This window comes from Schistocerca americana, chromosome 6 (genome assembly GCF_021461395.2).
Source record: "Schistocerca americana isolate TAMUIC-IGC-003095 chromosome 6, iqSchAmer2.1, whole genome shotgun sequence".
Classification (NCBI taxonomy): Eukaryota; Metazoa; Arthropoda; class Insecta; order Orthoptera; family Acrididae; genus Schistocerca; species Schistocerca americana.
This window is the reverse complement of record NC_060124.1, coordinates 166,624,170-166,644,427: the sequence shown is the minus strand read 5'-3', so window position 1 is coordinate 166,644,427 and position 20,258 is coordinate 166,624,170. Positions and strand designations below refer to the sequence as shown.

The following is a 20,258-nucleotide window of genomic DNA, read 5'->3' as shown; positions in this document are numbered from 1 at the left end:
TAATCTTGAAACATAAATATTGGAATATAAATTGTAGTGGCCTAGAATACTTGGCCGCATGTGCACCCGCTACGTCAAACCGGCAAGCAGGACGCTGCCGACGCAATGGAGGGAATCTTAGCTATGCAGCGTTTACATGTTCGGATATACAATAAATCAGAATAAAGAAAAAATATGTAGTGGTAATTAAAGGAATTAATTAAATGAAAAATGAATTTAAAACAGGTGATAGAAGTAAAGTAGACATTTAAATAAGGAATACACTGCAGAGCCAAAGAAACTGATACACTTGCCTAATATCGTGTAGGGCCCCTGCTAGCACGAGGAACTGCCGCAACACGACGTGGCATGGACTCGACTAATGAATGAAGTAGCGCTGGAGGGAACTGACACCATGAATCCTGCAGGGCTGTCCATAAATCCGTAAGAGCACCATGGGGTGGAGACCTCTTCTGAACAGCGCGTTGCAAGGCATCCAGGATACGCTCAATAATGTTCATGTCTGGGGAGTTTGGTGGCCAACGGAAGTGTTTAAACTCAGAAGAGTGTTCCTGGAGCCACTCTGTAGCAATTCTGGACGTGTGGGGTGTCACATTGTCCTTCGGGAATTGCCCAAGTCCGTCGGAATGTAGGATGGACATGAATGGATGCAGGTGATCGGGCTGGATGCTTACGTGCATGTACCTGTCAGAGTCGTATCTAGGCGTATTAGGGGTCCCACATCACTCCAACAGCACACGCCCCATGTTGTATCCTGCCTAGTTGTCAAGGAAGGGGTGTCTAGGAAACTTGCTTCTCGGATCGCTAGACAAAGGTTCAAGCAAAACGTATTAAACAGTTTTGTTATGAAATGAATCAATGACAATACTTAACTTTGAGCAATACATAGATGTGTTGCAAGCAAGGGGTGACATGGAATAGAATCAATGTCCTTCAGTATAACGATTCCAATACAAGTGAAGTAATACAGTGAATGCTCTTATTCAGGTCACTGGTCTTGACGCTTCTGTAGATCTGCGTAGAAATGGGTTAGAGATGGGGCCCCTCCACGCCCGCACCAACGTGGTGACCAAATCAAAAGTTCTGCTGTCACCTCCGTCAACATGTTAGTTATCTAGTAAGTGGATCACAGGATGCTGGGCTGTGATGTTATCCGTGCGTCTGGGTAAGACTACACATTAACTCGACCCATCAGGTGATAGATAGTGGACGAAACGCGAGTGAGGGTAGCGATTTGAAGAGCAGAGGGAAAAGAGTGCCAAGGCTCGTGCCGTGGGAAAAACCTCTGCGACAGTGGGATGGGTAATAAGAGCAGTAGTGGCTTACTAGCTGCGATAGTTCATGCAAGGTTGGATTTGTTAGATGGGTATCATGCATCATTACCGTGGTAAGCAATGGCGATGTATCCCAGTTGCTGCAGCCGCTACATTCCTGAAACAATCAAGATCGTTATATAGTAGTGGGAGATCGGCCATAGATCATCTCACTGTGTGGGGGATGTGTGGAGCTTGTCTGCATGCAGTGTACGGTACGGCTTCCCTGCGTGGTGCCAGTTATTCGGCAGTGTATTCCAGCTGGATATCCAGTAATGGTGTCTGATTAACAGGGACTCACCTGTACCGTTGTGTTTGCGTGTGCTTGGCCATAGATGTTAGGTCCTTACAAGTATGTCTTTTGGTCTTTTATGTTTCCATCTATGGTTGTGGTCGTAGTTCCCCAGATTCAGAATAAACGGGTTCTGCGAATGTCTAGAGTTTCTGTATAGTCTTGTGGTGAGTTTGTGGATTACCTGGGTCGCGATCAGTCGGGAGCGGCGCTTATGTTCTCTTGGCCTAGAGGCCTCAGCAGTCGCGCTGTTCTCCTAGAGAGGGGTCGTTCAGCGTGCTATTGGCTGACGTCTTTTTCACAACCACCTCCGCTCCGTCGTTTCCGACCGCGTACCGGCGCTTGACTTTACTCCGGAACACCCCACGCCATTACAGAGCCTCCACCGGCTTAAACAGTCACCTGCTGACATGCAGGGTCCATTGATTCATAAGGTTGTCTCCATACCCGTACACGTCCATCCGCTTGATACCATCGGAAACGAGAATCGTCCGACCAGGCAACATGTTTCCAGTCATCAACAGTCCATAATCGGTGTTGAAGGGCCCAGGTGAGGTGTAAAGCTTTGTGTCGTGCAGTCATCAAGGGTAGACGAGTGGGCCATCTGCTCCGAAAGCCCGTGTCGGTAATGTTTCGTTAAATGGTTCGCTCGTTGACACTTGTTGATGGTGCAGCATTGAAATCTGAAGCCATTTGCGGAAGGGTTGCACTTCTGTCACGTTGAACGATTCTCTTCTACATCTACATTTATACTCCGCAAGCCACCCAACGGTGTGTGGCGGAGGGCACTTTACGTGCCACTGTCATTACCTCCTTTTCCTGTTCCTGTCGCGTATGGTTCGCGGGTAGAACGACTGCCGGAAAGTCTCCGTGCGCGCTCGAATCTCTCTAATTTTACATTCGTGATATCCTCGGGAGTTATAGGTAGGGGGAAGCAATATATTCGATACCTCATCCAGAAACGCACCCTCTCGAAACCTGGACAGCAAGCTACACCGCGATGCAGAGCGCCTCTCTTGCAGTCTGCCACTTAGAGTTTGCTAAACATCTCCGTAACGCTATCACGCTTATCAAATAACCCTGTGATGAAACGCGCCGCTCTTCTTTGGATCTTCTCTATCTCCTCTGTCAACCCGACCTGGTACGGATCCCACACTGATGAGGAATACTCAAGTATAGGTCGAACGAGTGTTTTGTAAGCCACTTCCTTTGTTGATGGACTACATTTTCTAAGGACTCTCCCAATGAATCTCAATCTGGCACCTGCCTTACCAACAATTAATTTTATATGATCACTCCACTTCAAATCGTTCCGCACGCATACTCCCAGATATTTTACAGAAGTAACTGCTACCAGTGTTTGTTCCGCTATCATATAATCATACAATAAAGGATCCTTCTTTCTATGTATTCGCAATACATTACATTTGTATATGTTAAGAGTCAGTTGCCACTCCCTGCACGAAGAGCCTATCCGCTGCAGACCTTCCTGCATTTCGCTGCAATTTTCTAATGCTGCAACTTCTCTGTATACTACAGCATCATCCGCGAAAAGCCGCAGGGAACTTGCGACACTATCTACTAGGTCATTTATATATATTATGAAAAGCAATGGTCCCATAACACTCCCCTGTGGCACGCCAGAGGTTACTTTAACGTCTGTAGACGTCTCTCCATTGAGAACAACATGCTGTGTTGTGTTTGCTAAAAACTCTTCAATCCAGCCACACAGCTGGTCTGATATTCCGTAGGCTCTTACTTTGTTTATCAGGTGACAGTGCGGAACTGTATCGAACGCCTTCAGGAAGTCAAGGAAAATGGCATCTACCTGGGAGCCTGTATCTAATATTTTCTGGGTCTCATGAACAAATAAAGCGAGTGTTTTGTAGGCCACCTCCTTTGTTGATGGGCTACATTTTATGCGGACTCTCTTCTTGCAGAATCTCTTTCTGGCCGCAGCGATGTCAGAAATTTGATGTCTTACCGTATTCCTGATACTGAGGGTACACTCGTCAAATGGTCGTACGGGAAAATCCCCACTTCATCGCTACCTCGGAGCTGCTGTGTCCCATCGCTCGTGCGCCGACTCTAACACCACGTTCAAACTCACTTAAATCTTGATAACCTGCCGTTGTAGTGGAAGTACTCGATCTAACAACCGCGGCAGGCACTCTTCGTCTTTATAGACGTTGCCGACAGCAGCGCCGTATTCCGCCTGTTTACATATCTCTGTATTTGAGTACGCATGGCTATACCGTCTTGTTTGGCGATTCAGTGTATCTAACACGTGGCGCCATCTTCAGGTTCATTAATCCATACTTCCACACTATTTGTACCATAACGTGAACTTTGCATTATGTACACTGACGTGATAAAAGTCATGGGACAGCCATATACACATATACTGCATCCTTCCACACTATTTCTTACATAAATTAAACGTTCCATAATGTACACTGACGTGACAAAAGTAATAAGATAGCCATGTGGACATAAACAGATGGCGGTAATATGGCGTACTCGAGGTATAAAAGGGCAGTGCATTGGCAGAGCTGTCGTTTGTAGTCAGGTGGTTCATGTGGAAAGGTTTCCGACGTGATTATGGTCGCCCGACGGGCATTAACAGACTTTGAACGCGGCCTGGCAGCTGGAGATAGACACGAGACGTCCCATTTCGGAAATCGTTAGGGAAATGAATATTCCGAGGTCCACAGTGTCAAGAGTGCGCCGAGAATAACAAATTTCCGGCTTTACCTCTCACCACGGTCAACGCAGCGGCCTATGGCCTTTACTTACCGAACGGAAGCAGCGGCGTGTGTAGTGGTGTCAGTGTTAACAGACAAGTAGCACTGCACGAAATAACCGCAGAAATCAGTGTGGGGCGTACACGGAACGTTTCCGTTACGACAGTGCTGGAAATGTGTCGCTAATGGGCTATGGCAGCAGACGGCCGACGCGAGTGGCTTTGCAGACAACACGACATGGCCTGCACCGCCTTTCATGGGCTCGTGGCCACATCGGTTGGACTCTAGACGGCTGGAAAACGATGGTCTGGTCAGATGAGTCTAGATATCAGTTAATAAGAGTTGACTGCTGTGTTTGATTGTGGCGCAGACCCCAAGAAGCTGTGGGCCCAAGTTGTCGACAAGGCACTGTCCAAGCTGGTGGTGGCTGCATAATGGTGTGGGCTGTGTTTACTTGGAATGGATCCCCTGGTCCAACTGAACAGATCATTCACTGGAATTGGTTATGTTGGGCCACTTGGAAACGAAAATCTGCTCTGGAGTCTGCACTCCAATACCACCCATAAGGGTTCGATAATGATCAAATCTGGATACTGTGCTGGCCAGGGAAGACGCTGCAGCTCCGTCGCATGCGCCTCATACGACGATTGTTGTGTTCTGGCTGTGTGAATGGGTGCATTGTCGTCCTGAAATACGGTATCGTTGTTGGCAACTACATTTGAATCATTGGGTGCACCTGATCACCTAAAATGTTCGCATAATCTTTGGCTGTAACAGGGCCTCAGAGTAGTGACATGGCTGCCCACACCATCACACTTCCATCTGCATGCTTAGCCGTTGGAATCATGCAATCAGGATTGTAGCCTTCGCTTGGCGTTCTCCAGACGTAATCCCGGCCCGATGTTGGAAATAACGAAAACGTTTACTCGACGGACCATATGACGTGTTTCCACTGAGCAGCCATCCAGGATTTATGCTCCTGACACCATGTATTACGATTCTTTGCGTTGGTTGTCGTCACTAATGGTTTCGGAGTTCTCGACGGACAACGTGGATAGATATGGGCCGGCCGCTGTGGCAGAGCGGTTCTTGGCGCTTCAGTCCGGAACCGCGTTGCTGCTTCGGTCGCATGTTCGAATCATGCCTCGGGCACGGATGTATGTGATGTCCTTAGGTTAGTTAGGTTTAAGTACTTCTACGTTCTAGAGGACTGATGACCTGATGTCAAGTCCCATAGTGCTCAGAGCCATTTGAACAAGCATCCCACTACTACCACTGTTCACGTTATTTTGCCTGTCCCCTGTATATGGCATCAAGAACACTGGGAACACTGTGGCATCTTGGATGACGTTTTCGATAAAATTTGATAACGAGATAACTTGAACTCTGGGGAAGAACACGGGCTCCTTAAGAAAGTGTGTAGTCCATGATACTTACCGGTTTGAAGAATATTACGTGGGTTAGGGAAAAATGTTTACTGGTTGACTTTTGAACTGAATATATGTGAAAACGCATTTATTGATTGATATGTGATACGTGATATGATTCAAAGTAATGAATGCGGTGTGTATACCATCTTCAATGTATTTAATCCGTACTTCCACATTACTTCAGTAGCATGATACATAGATGGGTGTTCCTGTCCATGCTTTTCTGTGTGCACTGCTCGGCAGTGACGTTGCGCATACCGACGCATTGTGCAGTGGGACAGCTTGGGATGTGGGAAGTCTGAGAGCACATCATGTGCTATGCTCACCCAAACAGGCAGACACGTGGGGGCGGCTGACGTTATTGCAAATACAGTAGCTTAATTACTCACCTCCATTCATCATAACAAAACTACTGGTATGCAAGTGTGGTCGCTAGCAACAGCTAGTCTTAAATAAAAAAATGATCGTCATTAAGAATTATTGTTGAAGAAACCACTTTGTGGAGTAAAATAAAAGTAATGAAATTCATAGTTCTGGTTAAGGAAAGCGTTAAATGCATGAGCGGTACTTCTTGTGCACAATAAGTAACCGGCTCACTCCTGAAGTGTTTCCAGTGTGTCTAGACCATGACCTGCTTAACACATAGTTAGTCTGTATCCAAGGACACAACAACACACTGAAAACTGGTCGTTACAAACTGTCATAATATTGTACCTGGTTTTCCTTCTCCTTCTTACGCCACGTTCGTGGTGGTGCAGCTAAGACGGTAGCCAATATTTACTATCAAAACCATCCTCTTGAACATTAATGATGTTGGCATATCGTGAAATTATTTGCTTAAAAAATACTGCTTGTGCAAGAATCTGATTGTAGTACTTAATTTTAATTTTGAAAAGTCATGCAGGTACTGCATAAATAATCATAAACTTGGATCAACTAGGAAAGCAGTTACTGTGTCTATAGACCTGAGAAAACAAAGCTACTGTTGTCAGTTTTACAGCCAATATTATGCCAATGAAAAACACGGTGTAGACTTTGAAGTTCTCTCTCTGCATGAATTTAATAAACTGCTAACTTCATAGACTAACTGAGAATAACTACATCATGTAGTGTACAGTCAGACATTAATTTCAGCATGTTTATACACAATATGTACATGTGCATTAACTACAAGGAGCGCCTGAAAAGTTCGGTGAATGGTGTCAAAAAAAAAAAAAAAAGGAAACAAGAGTTACGAACTAAATGCCTTTACCGGCCTTCAGAGTAATGACCATCAGATACAACACAATTCTGACATCGGTTGTAAAGCTGTTGGACATTGTCAGCAAGGGCTTCTTGTGGATTCGCTTAGAGCGCAGCAGTCACTCATTGTTTGATCGGCTGACAAAATCGAAGATTAAAATCGATGTTGATCGCCTTTTTAGACAGTAAGGGCTTGATCCATCATGAATTTCTACCCGAAGGAGACGGCTCATTCAAGGGCTCATGTTTATTAAACTTTTTTGTTTCTGTCTTTATATACTTTCACGTGTCTCGGTGTGAGACACTGATCATGATACACATTGTATAATAACTAGATGCTGCTATTTCAGTTCATGTAACGCAAAAGGCCTGTTACTTCTTTAGTAAACGATGGAAGTATGCGTTCGGCACTAGACTTGACCCGCAACTCATCCAAGTATTGGAAAGCATTCCATCGATCTGGCAGTAATTCCATCTCCTACCTGTCAATCTGAGCAAATCCGAAAATTTTGCATCCTGTCTCTTGGACATCTTCTTCATCCCTGATGAACCTCATTTTGACCACTTCCTATTACCTACAATCTTAGAACGCACAAATACCACTGTTACACCCCCTGGTCACAACTTCCACTTCTTGGACAACATGCCACAAACACTTATCACAGCACATGGCATAAAACAAATAGTTGAAAAAACGCAAGACTTCCGCTGGGCACAACTGCATCACCTAAAAGAATGATCCTTCTCCTTCCTCGCCATACTTTCAACGTTTTATAACACTATCCTATCCTCAGGTACTATACTGAACTGCAGAAAACCTCCACAACCCTACTTTTCTCAACTCTCACGAACCCACTACCGATACCTCCTCATACCACGCCACCAGCTTAACTTCAGTATTCAGCATGATCTTTGAATCCACCATCTCCAAACATATCCATCAACACATGTAGCAACACCACCTCCTTCCTGTTAACCACTGTGGCTTCCATCCCAGTATCTCCTCTGATGACCGTCGTCTGTATGTCACTCATCTCTTATCTCACCAGCACAACACCTAAAATTCCGCCATTTTTGTCCCCCTCGACGTAGAGAAAGCCTATGACCATGTATGGCATTCCCGTTTCCTTTCCAAACTCAAGACTTATTCACTTCCATTTAATTACATGTGCCTTATTGCAGCCTTCCTACCTAATCGCCATCCTTTGCCACCATTAGCAACACCAACTTCCATACCTTCCATCATTCTATAGGTGTGTCCCAAGGCTCTGTCCTCTCTTCCTCCAAACCACCTCTGCCAATCCACCTCGTTTGGTATGCTGATTAACACTTCTTTCCTTGCCCTCGCTCCAGAAATACCAACGATCTCTCTAAATCAACCTTAGTCAGTTTACTTCCCAAAACGGTCCTTCAGAATTAACCCTTCCAGGCACTAATACATTAATAGGATGAACCACTCTTCATACCTTCCACTTCGCCATCCACAAGCATCTTGCCTGATTAACTAACGCATTGAAATAACTCATATTAACAACTGATAGCCAACGAACATTGAAAACTCAAATACTAGCTATTCAACAGAAAGGCCACAATAGACTAAAACAACTAACTGACTGAAGTTGGGGTTTTCAACCCTCCACTATCCTCGACCGCTACAGGGCGGGCAAATAATATTGGTCTGGAGAACAGCGTTCCAAGAAGGTAGACAGAAACACAGCAGAGGAAAGGAAATACAGTATTAAGCTGACTATAGCAGATGTTGAAAGTGACCAACATTCATCTCTTGGCACTTTTGGGCCAGGTCAGCAAGTTGTTGAAGGCGGATCGAAGCTGGACTGCTGGAATTGCTGTAGTCTCTTCCGAAATTTTCTGCTGCTGTTCTTGAAGACTATGATGGTTGTTACAATACACCTTAGACTTGATGGCTCCCCATACAGAGTAATCGCACACTGACAGATCAGTGACCTGGGAGGCCAGCTAGGGCCGCGACAAAACTGACCTCTCCTAACAACTCTGTCACATGTGAAGATTGTGTAAATGTGTTCCAACATTCCGTTGGGTGTATGGACAGTTGCTCCATCCTGTTGGAAGTAACTTTAGATCTTTCCCTCCTTCGTTAACGCTACCACAAATTCATGTCCAATCGTATTCACCCTGTAAAACACCTTTGACTTACCCATCCTTTCCTATGCAAATGTTGCCTGAATATTCGTTCGACCTAAGTTTTATCTGTCCTCCCAAAAACCTTGAACGTCAAGCAATGCAGCGTGCTTTCCACATACGTTTACTACCCCGACGTGGCTGCTCTAGTATCTCATCAAACCCTCCTCACCCACACTGAATGTCTCTGCATGTCCTTCGCTCTCTGCAAACCACATTCCAATAATCTCAGTGTCTTCCCCTGGCTGCCGCGCCGTTACAAAGACATCCCACAGTCGCTACACCTACAAACGTCCATTTCCTACCACAACACAATTTCAACCGATTCCCTCTCCAAGATAATGAAATCCACTCCAACATTTATCTGATATACATACTGTAATTCCCCAGCTATCTCACTGCAGACCAGGGCTCCCCTCTCCCTCTTCCCTAATCATTTCTCCAAGTCCTGTCCACTCTTGATTCAATGGCACTGCCCACTGACCCGACTCCTCTTCACTTTCTCTCTTTCCATTACCCACCCCAACGCCTAACTTCATCTCCTTTTGTTTCCTCCCTAATAGACCCTTACATTTTTAACCAACCACTTCCATCCTCTAGAACGCAATTTTCCCTCCTCAACTTTCTCCAGCTGTGCAGGTCCTTCAGTCTTTTGGTGAAAATGTAGTGCTCATTTTTAATGCACATCACTGTCATTTTTTACAGTGTTTGAAATGTCTATTTTTTCATTTTGTCTTAACCTATTAGCCTTTGCTGATTTTAATGTAATGAATGGAAACAACTTTGTATTTTTTCTACGTAAATACCATCATGCAAGCATCTTCTCATAGATTTTAAAGATTTTTTTAACTTTGCGTATTTAATTTCTTGTTGTCATGTCTCTTATTTAAATTGTGCGGGCTTTTGGCTGAAGAGTATGTTATTGTACCGCTGGCAGCCCACCCCTTGCCAATATGGGATGAGGAGGTTGAAATAATAATAACTTGACCTGCATAGAACAGGGTGAACTTTACTGGCATGCGGTTCCCAGGAGGGACCTTCGGCACGGTGGTGACGTGGCCCATCTGCTCGGCCATTATCGAGGCCCTGGGGTGGAAGGCGAGCTTCTACATCCTCGGCGGCATCGTGGGCGTCTGGACCATCCTGTGGTTCGTGACGGTGTACGACTCTCCCGCCAGACACCCCCGCATCTCGCCCGACGAGTTGACCTACATCACCACCAGCATCGCGGATACCGTCTCCACGGAGAAGGTGAGATCTACTACTCGTCCAGGAGTTGCTGACAAACAGAGATATTCGAGGCTGCCATTGTGTGCTGAACCTTTACTGTTGGATTGGCCCCAGCACTGCAGAACTGTACACAATGACACCCATCTCATGCCAGTCCCGCCTATGCTGATCATTTCTGTTGTTCTAGAAATTATGTTTGCTGCTGCATTTATTTCTTTACTGACATCAAAAAAACTTTCCAATGAAGGAAAGCTCTGCATGTCTTAAATTATTTCGTGTATCGTTCAGTTCGAAACATCGAACAAAAGATATGTTCAAATAGTTTACAACAGTACCACATTTCTTCTGCTAGTTTTTCTTGCTGCAAACGACAAATCTTCTCACAGTGTGCCTTTTTTACCGAGTTGACTCAAGAATGCATGGCAAGTTTCTCCCACATAATCCAAGGAGTTTGCGACTTTCGCCTGCTTTACTTCTTCGTCGATAGTGCTCGGTGTCGACGTACTGCATTGTTATGTTGGCTGAAAAATGGGTGGGAGGGGGGGGGGCGGTGGAAGAAGTTTTACAGTGAATACTGTAAAAGATGTAGCCGACACTTGCACAATTGCATTTCACAGTTCTTTACTTTCACTGCTCACAACCCTCCAATATTACACAATTATATGGCCAGTTCACTATTGGTAAATGTTGATAAGTCTCATTAACAGGTTGCAGGCAACATCAGCATACTGCTACAATAGTTTGCTGTTCAACATCTATGAGCAGTAAAAACTTAACCACACAGTTCACAGTTCTTGCAGAATAATACGGTATGTATGACAGTGTTTCTCAAATAAATTGAACAGACATTGTCATTAATTGTTTTAACACACGGCCTATTTGTGTTACAATTATTCCACTGGTAAGTTGATGCATTGTTGTTAATTTAACAAGTACATAATTCCCGTCTGAAAATCGGCCGTGGACTGACTGTCTCGGGACAAAAATCGGTCCTTAATATATCCTCACTATAATAGGCACTGAAACTATACATTGTTCAATGTTCAAGTTACAGAAATTACAATTAAAACAAAACTCATTCAATTAACTGATTTCATCGAAAACTCCTTATTTTTAACATTTTTTCCTCAGCAAAGCTGAGGGCGAATTATTAGTATCAATAATGAAATTAACAAATGTAGATATACAAACAATACTTTTGGGAAACCTGCTGGTTATTAATTCGGAATTAATTAATTGCTGGCTTTGCTAATATGTTTTCGAATAGAGCACAATAAATACTTTAAGAATCCTAGTAGTTCTTTCAAATGTTTATAAGTAGTACAGAATTTATATCTAAGTCAACAACAGAATCTAAGTCACGAAACGATTACTGATTTCATCATATAACAAAAGTATTAACTAGGAATGCTCAAAATAAATTAGGAAATTAATAACATACACAAAACTAAGCACAAAATTAGACCTGATGCTATATTCCTTAAGACTCTTCTCTTTCTCTTTTATGAAAATGCAGATTATACTCATGCATGTTAATGGTAATTAGGCAAAAATGAATATAAAATTACATTAAGGAGGCAGATGGCAAAACAAGAGAGGAAGTGAAGAGGTCCCAGCTTGCTTCGTCACAAGTTCTCCTTTTCTGACAGCCGACCTCTTGAATTTGTTCTTTTTTGTGATATGTTTCTACAATGTCACAAATAATAGCCGGACACTGTACAACACCTACCACTTCTTTGAAAGACGTGCCCAGGCACCTGGGCACCTGGTTGTAACAGGCTGGCTCTACACGTGGGGACTGTAGTGGGAGAAGTACAGCATCACGTACACCTCAAAATGTTTCTATGTCTCATCTGGTGTATTCTGAAGATCATGATGACACCTTAGCTGGAAAAGATATGCCGTGGCTTCGTTTATGAAATGGTGCTGTAACGGTTATGATTATCCGTAAATGAGGCTCTACTTCTCAGTAAAGAGCCCTACAATATAATTTGAGTGATGCCTTGTTTTATTCCGTGCTGTAAGTCTTGCCACAGCATCATTACCACCAGATGATTACAACATATGAATACATAATCTGTCACACGTGTGCTCTTTATCGTAAATATTTTGAGCACTGAACTAAGTTATGCACATTACCACTCATAGTATTAACGAAACTTTACACTTGCGACTGTAATTGGCTTCGGCCATCACCTAAGCGTCCATTTTCGAGTGGGATAGGAAGAGAAATGACTAGTATTGGTACATGGTATCCTTTGCCATACGCGATGCAGTGGCTTGCGGAGTATTTATGTAGACATTGATCGACTCACCTTCAATATAAGCCTTCTATCCCCCATGCGCATCCTCTTCGACCTCATCCCCTTCCCCCACCTTCTCCTGTTTCTTGAACATGTCCGCACCCTGTATGTTGTTCATCGACTCGATCCCCCCTCCCCAGCCTCTGGTGTCTCCCTTCCTCTCTGTCCCCAGCCTGTTGCCGCGCCTTTACCGTTGTGTCCCACCCTCTCCACATCCTCCACCTCTTCCCCTAACGCAACTTCCAGCACCTACCTCTCCCAGATGAAGAGCTTTGCCATGACATCTACTCCTCCTACCAATTCCAACCCCCCCCCCTTTTTTTTGATGTGTTACAATACAGCATCACCGGTCTATTGCGGTCTAACTGTGTTGGTGAGACAGTAAACTTCCACAGGGCAGTGACTTTGGAGGTGTGGCGGTGGGTCTTGTAGTCCCGTACCACCCTCTTACGGTGACAGTACTACATGAGTCAGGCAGAAAAATTTAGCCTAACATGGGCAGGTATGATTGGAAAGTATTGGACGTAGAATGGGGGCTAGTCCCGCCAAAGGATGCGTCCGTGGTGGGCGTGCCAGACCTATCGTTAGCCATGGTCGGAATCCGTTTCCTCTAGGATGGTTAGGGGAACCGGATGTCGATGCCAGCGGCCAACGTGGCGTAACCCATGGACAGTGTCCCGCAAGGCATCCACTTTCTTATAGAGCCGCCGCGCGTTGTTGCGTATGGTCGTCTTTAGGGGGACGATATCCGCTTCCTCGTGGAGAGTGACAATTCTCGTGAGTGGCGGGGCGTGCAGGCTCCACCTGAGCACCTTGTTCTGTAGGCGCTGCAGTGTCCGCATCTTGGTGACACTAATCGTGGCCCATGCAGCAGATCCATACGTGAGGGCAGGCAGGATAGCTGTTCGGTAAATGCGGAGCTTGGTATGCAGGTTAAGTTCCCTACTGCGAAAGAGCGGGTACAAAGCCCTGGTTAGCTTTTGCCCCTTGTTGGTGACATACTCTGCATGACAGTGGAAGAGCAACTTGTGGTCCATCTGGACCCCGAGATAGGTGGTTGTCGGGGACCAGGGCACCTGCAATCGAGATATTGCGGCGGAGAACTGGGCGCCGTTTCGTGAAGTAAACTGCCGTAGTTTTAGCGGCATTGAGAGCTATTTTGTTTGTCCGGCACCAGGTGATAGGGGCGTCCACCTGTCGCTGGAGGCGGGCGACGACGGCGTCAGTAATGCGGCCAGTGGTGTATAGCGCTGTGTCGTCAGCGTATTGTGCAAGGTGGCACTCGGGGATGACCGGCATATTATTGACATAGATATTAAATAGGATGGGAGATAGCACCGATCGTTGCGGAGTGCCTGCCGACAACTGGCGAATGTCAGAACGCATTCCCCGTTGAGCCACCAGAAAAACTCCACCCGAAAACTGAGAAAATTTTATTCAAAGGCCAGCAAATATCGACTGCGGGAGGGAAAATTCGTAAAGTCGAATGTTTATGTACAGTGGTAGGAGGAAGAGTTCATGAGAAACATACTAAAAATCCTGACCAGTGTGGTATGAGCATGGGGATGGAGGAGAATGTAAAGGTCATTTGTTTAGGTTTTTCTCGAATACCTCGAAAACTGCGACATCCAACGAAAATGTTATCCTGTGCAAAATTAGACTACATTAAATTTCCTACAGACAGGTTCTACTCATTTTTTTTCCATGTTGCAGGGGGTGGCAAAATCGCAGTTTGTTAAAAGTAGGGTTTTAATGTTATAAAACTGATGTTTATTGTTAAATGATGTGGGTCAAGAACAAATATTATATGTGTGTGTGCCTCATCTTTCTGCGGTACAACCATATTAAGGGATAAACTGTATTCTGGGTGTGGATCAGGGTGGAAATGCGGAGAGGGGGGTTGGAGATTAGAAGTGTGACGTAGGTTAGGTTGCTGGATTGCGGTGATCGACTATCCTTCTTCATAGGTTTGCAAAATGAAGAGCGAGCAGGCAATTACCCATTCTGTCTACTGCACTACGTTACAAAAAGCGACTACAGGGTGTCTCACAAAGTTATACCGACCCTCCCCTATTTCGCCTAATGAATCACTGGCGACGCGTTGTGCAGACAACAAACTGAAGGGGGGTTTGGGGGGGGGAGGGGGAGGTCGTTACTTTCGACGAAGTGTTTTAACACTACACTGAATACATGTATGAGCTGCTAAGAATACAGATGCATTTTCTGTCCAGTTCTCTTATGTAGATAGAAAAAATAACTTTAGTTATATCGTGTTTATATAGTGGAGCTATTGTCAGTTTATTAAGTAGGTACTTGTTTCCGGCTATGAAGGGCTTTTGTGTAGAAGACATTCCTATAGCCGGCCGAGGTGGCCGAGCGGTTCTAGGTGTTTCAGTCCGGCACCGCGCGACTGCTACGGTCGCAATTTCGAATCCTGCTTTAGGCATGGAGTATGTGATGTCCTTAGGTCAGTTAGGTCTAAGTAGTTCTAAGTCTAGGGGACTGATGACCTCAGATATTAAGTCCCATAGTGCTCAAAGCCATTTGAACCATCTGAACATTCCTATAATCAGCGGCTGAGAAACGCTTAGTTTGTAAGTGTGACATTGTCATTGGCCTACGGTGTTGATGGGAAAGGGATTGTATTGATAAATGTGATACCTTGCTGCTGTCTCTCGTTGACAGCATATTGTGAAGCCATGTGACTATGTTGTAATCGCAAACCTCCTCCATTCAGAAACTACTGGCTCTTGTAGAGTCCGGTCCACTTAGTGCACGCACTACCGAACATCCACAGTACATACTGCAGTATCCCAGCCATTTGCAGTGCAGGCAGTGAAATCGACATTGTCGGCAACATACTGATAGCGCGTTACAGTTGCGGCAGGCTCCTCAGTTGACAGTTCCAGCTGTTGAGCTTATTTACATAATGGCTCATTCAACAACTGCAGATAAGTACTCAATAAATTGAAAGTAGCTCCGCTAGATAAACACGAGCTTATTGAAGCTATTTTGCCTACTTACGTGAGAGACCCGCACATAATGTCCGTCTGTAAACTAAAAAGTGAGCAGCGCTTATGCTGAGGAAGTTCCCTTTCCCGAAAGAACATAACAACTGCTTTCCGGGATGACTAAGAAACAATTTTCTTGTAGCAGTGTAGAACAGTGTGCTGAGATTAGCGTAGGATCTGTCCTATAGGCTGTTCTTGCGTTTATGTTAGCAGCAACTCATATAATTATGTACACTATATAGTATTAACACACTTTGTGGAAAATAACTCCCCACCTGCACTGCGTCACCGGGATGCATAAGGCGAGATGCGGACAGGTCGGTATACCTTTGTGAAATATCTTGTAGGCGCTTTTTGTGACGTAGTGCGGTAGAGAGAATCTGGAATTGTCTGTTGACTCTTCATTTAGTAGATTTATGAAGGAGGGAAGTCCATGACCACAATCCAGATGCGAGCGACCTACCTGCCGTCACACTTTTAACCTCCATGCCCCACCCCCTTTTCTACCCTGTTACACACCACAACGCCGACAATGGCCTCGCCGCAGTGGATACCCCGGTTCCCGTCAGCTCACCGAAGTTAAGCACTGTCGGGCGTGGCCGGCACTTGGATGGGTGATCTTTGACTTGTAGTCATTTTTACACATTGCTATACTATTACGCGAGAATTATGTAAGTGTACACAAATGTTAGGGAAGTAATGCAGCTTGGCGCCATTTTTACACGTCATTTTGATAGTACACTGACTGGCTGGTGGGAAGCGCAACTGGCCTAGTTGAATTTTTAACTTTTAAAAAAATTTATTTTATTTATTTACTGAAAGTACATTTTGACTAGCTGCCTCCTTTTAATGCTTTGCTGTGATTGATTGGAAACAGATGGAGGTGGGTGGGGCATAAAGCACAACTGGGCTTCTGGATATTTGTTTGGCTGGCGGTAGGATAGGAGAGTGGAGCAGAGGGCATTAGGAATGCGTGGCTTGATGGAGGATCATGACGTGACTGAGAAGAGTGATACGTCACTGAAAGAGTGATGACGTCACTAGGTAAATGACCTCGATCGCGAGATACCAGAAATGGAAATAGTGTTCCAAAGAGTCGGTAATCACAGTACTTAGGTGCGAGGTTGAGAGTGTGCTCTGTGAAGTGTGGCACTGTAGTAGGATCTAGGCTCAATTGAGATTCGTAGACGTTTAACTTCAGAGAGAAAAAGGAAACGGAATTCATTAAAAAATCACGAAAATTATGTCAAAACGTTCAGTAATAAGTCTGAGGATATGATGATTTTTAAAATTTTGGCTTATGCCTTTACACGAAATTTTCACTACGTTACGCTTGGAAATGTTTAAAGATCCAAACTGCTATAGGTGATTTTATGAATAAAACAAATATGATAATTAAAGGAGACGGTTAAGTCTTTTAAAAGATTTTATGTGACTGAGAACTTCAATCGAGAAAGTCTATTTCATTGTGTTGGTTACTTGTATGGAGCAGTTGTACCTGCTAAGACAGATATCATTGGACTGGAAGCTGCAGATAGTTCATCATATAATTACTGTATGTGTCTTGGAAGGATTTCTCCTTAGGAGCCAGTCCTTGTACCGAGAGGTGAACTGGTTGACACTGAACTGGGAGGGTGGGATGAGGGTCACGGAAGTTGATGTCGCCAGAGGACAAGAAGAAGGGACCGAGAGACAGTGGGAGTGTAGAGGATGTACAGAAGGTCAGAAGGTACAGCATATTTGGTTGTACCTACAGCGGAGTGAAAGATATGGCTTTGGTGCTATTTTAAATAAATGATTCCGTAGGATGGCAACTTGGGCGCACAAATACAATAATGCGGACATAATTTACTGATGTGCTTGGTTCTGGACATTGGATTTTATAAGATCGAGGGATACGCAAAATGGTGAATTTACAAGTATTTTGTTGGCAGGGTTGAAGGTGGGTAAGGCAGAGGTGTTGGGTGCTGCAACAGAATTTGAGATCGAAATTGTGGGTGCAATCCGTACAAGTAATTAGTAGAATTTATATGCATACGACGGACAAGCATAATCCTAAATGTACCACGGATTTTTGCCAGTGTTGTTACATGGGCAAGCATGAAATCCAGTATCTGGTACCAAATGAATCTAGAGTCCCAACACAGTGATCCTGTTTCAGAGGGTGCTGCCGTTCTTGTCGGTGATAACTTCCTGTCCGTTCCTGGCGCTGGTGGCACTGCACTTCGGCAATCTGGGAGGACTCTTCTTCCTGATGACTGAAGGACCCAAGTACATGTCTGAAGTTCTCGGCTTCGACATCAAACAGGTAAGAGTTCTTTCCACCTTAGCCGCTGTATGAGCTTTAATGAGATCCAATTTCTATGCTTTTCGCCAGATTTAAATGTGTCATATAACTTGTGTGTTTTCAGTTCATAATACTGCGCATTGCACTGTGGTATACCAAAGAGATGCGATACTGTTTTGGAATTTCGTTGTTTTATTGGCATAATTATACCTTGCACAGCAAGGGCGTTTCCTCCAAGAACTGTTTAGTAAATTTGAATTTGACTACGTAGACAAGTAACTTTTTATTATCTGCATGCTCTGAGTTATGATGACCTTATAGGCGATAACCTGTAAGCGCCTCAGGCAAAAAAATCGCTATCGTGTGCCTGCTGATTGGCTATATCAGTGGATCACTTACAGGTGTCAAGTACCTAATAACATCTATGTGAAACAATTTAATGTAGAACAGGTATTAAAACTTATCCTAGGAGAGTGTTAATACGTGATTGTTCGTTATTGGAAGGATCCTAAATACGGGTATTTTAATGACGTAGGAGGACATCTACAAAACATCTGCTCGATCGATTATTAGTTCGTCACAGCTTAGTTTATTCAGCACGATAGCATCTCAGAAATGCTCAACAAACCACAATGGGAAAGAGTATAAGAAAGTCACTAGATTCCAAGACCCCACACTACAGCGCGAGAAAAGAAACATTACTTTCTTGTGCTCACTGACGTCCCGCGCCATCTCAGAAATGATTGACACAGGTATTATATCAGTGTTGTTGAGAAACAGCTTAAATCCCTAAACCTAAACAAGACTCAAGGACCAGATGGCTTCCCTGTCAGATTCTGGACAGAATTTGGATCTAAGTGTTTCCATTTTCAGCTGCAACGTATCGTACGTCCCTTGAACGGAAAACTATGCCCAATCATTAAAAGTACGTCCAGGTCAGGTCGACGTACAAGAATGGCGGCAGAAGTGATCCACTAAACTACGGTCCAGTCTAACCGACATCCATCCGCTGTAGAATCTTAGAAAATATTCAGATCTCAAACACAACGCAGGTTTTCGAATAGAATGAGCTCTTCCATGCCAGCCCACACGAATTACGAAAACGTCGATGATGCAAAACACCATTTCCGCTATCCTCGCGTGGCATCCTGCAAGCCTCGGATCAAGGTAATCAGGTGAATGTACATCTAGGAAAAAACAAAGCCCAGAGTTTGTATGTGGTATCTGTTCTTTCGTGCATCTGCGAAAGAACAGACACCATTTTGATACAGTAGCCACTATGAGCCCGGTATCTCCGACCTTCCTCCATATCGATACGCAGGATGAGTAAGGCCACTGTCATTGTTAGGTACTGAAGAGCCTCATCGACATAAGTGGAAGTAACTTCCGAGGTGCCCCAGGCAATTTTGTTGGGGCCCTTGTTTTGGTACATTAAGGATCTGGCAGGCAATAAAATAGGGACGGGAAAAACCGACCGGCTAAACCCTATACCGGTATTTTAGTTCTGAATAATTGGTATTTTTAGGTAATTATTTGGTGTCGATTATAATAGGTGTTTTTTGTTTTTTACTACACTGAAGCGCCAAAGAAACTGGTATAGGCTAGCGTATTCAAATACAGACACATGCAAACAGGCAGAATACGGCACTGCGGTCGGCAACGCCTATATAAGACAACGAGTGTCTGGCGCAGTTGTTATCTCGGTTACTGCTACTACAATTGCAGGTTATCAAGATATAAGTGAGTTTGAGCGTGGGGTTATAGTCGGCCCACGAGCGATGGGACACAGCATCTCCGAGGTAGCGATGAAGGTGTGATTTTCCCGTACGACCGTTTCAAGAATGTACCGTGAATACCAGGAATCCGGTAAAACATCAAATCTCCGATATCGCTGCGGCCGGAAAAAGATCTTCAAGAACGGGAACAACGACGACTGAAGACAATCGTTCAGCGTGACAGAAGGGCAACCCTTCCGTAAATTGCTGCAGATTTCAATGCTGGGCCATCAACAACTGTCAGCGTAAGAACTGTTACGTCAGATGGCCACTTATTACGACTTCTGCAGTACTTGTTAGCAGCAGACACAGTGGCTGCCCCAAAGACTGAGACGGCGTTGAGTTTTACAATTATTTATTGAGCTTTCTTTACAATTTCTCCCTCGTCGTCGCTGCCCAGCCCTGCGGGTCCTTCCGCCTGGCTGCTGCTGTGTAGATTCTCCGACAATGAGCGCAACGCGCGCCAGCAGG

At 44.6% G+C, this 20,258-nt stretch overlaps 1 protein-coding gene across 1 annotated transcript in view; it reads left to right on the top strand.

Annotated features, from left to right (window-relative positions):
• The window catches only part of LOC124619668 (putative inorganic phosphate cotransporter), a 258,904-nt gene that overhangs the window by 198,992 nt on the left and 39,654 nt on the right, over window positions 1-20,258 (top strand). Inside the window, exons 6-7 of the mRNA XM_047146207.1 lie at window positions 10,212-10,432; window positions 17,887-18,033. Of these exons, the coding sequence (XP_047002163.1) occupies window positions 10,212-10,432; window positions 17,887-18,033 (368 nt within the window). The remainder of the gene's footprint in view (window positions 1-10,211; window positions 10,433-17,886; window positions 18,034-20,258) is intronic.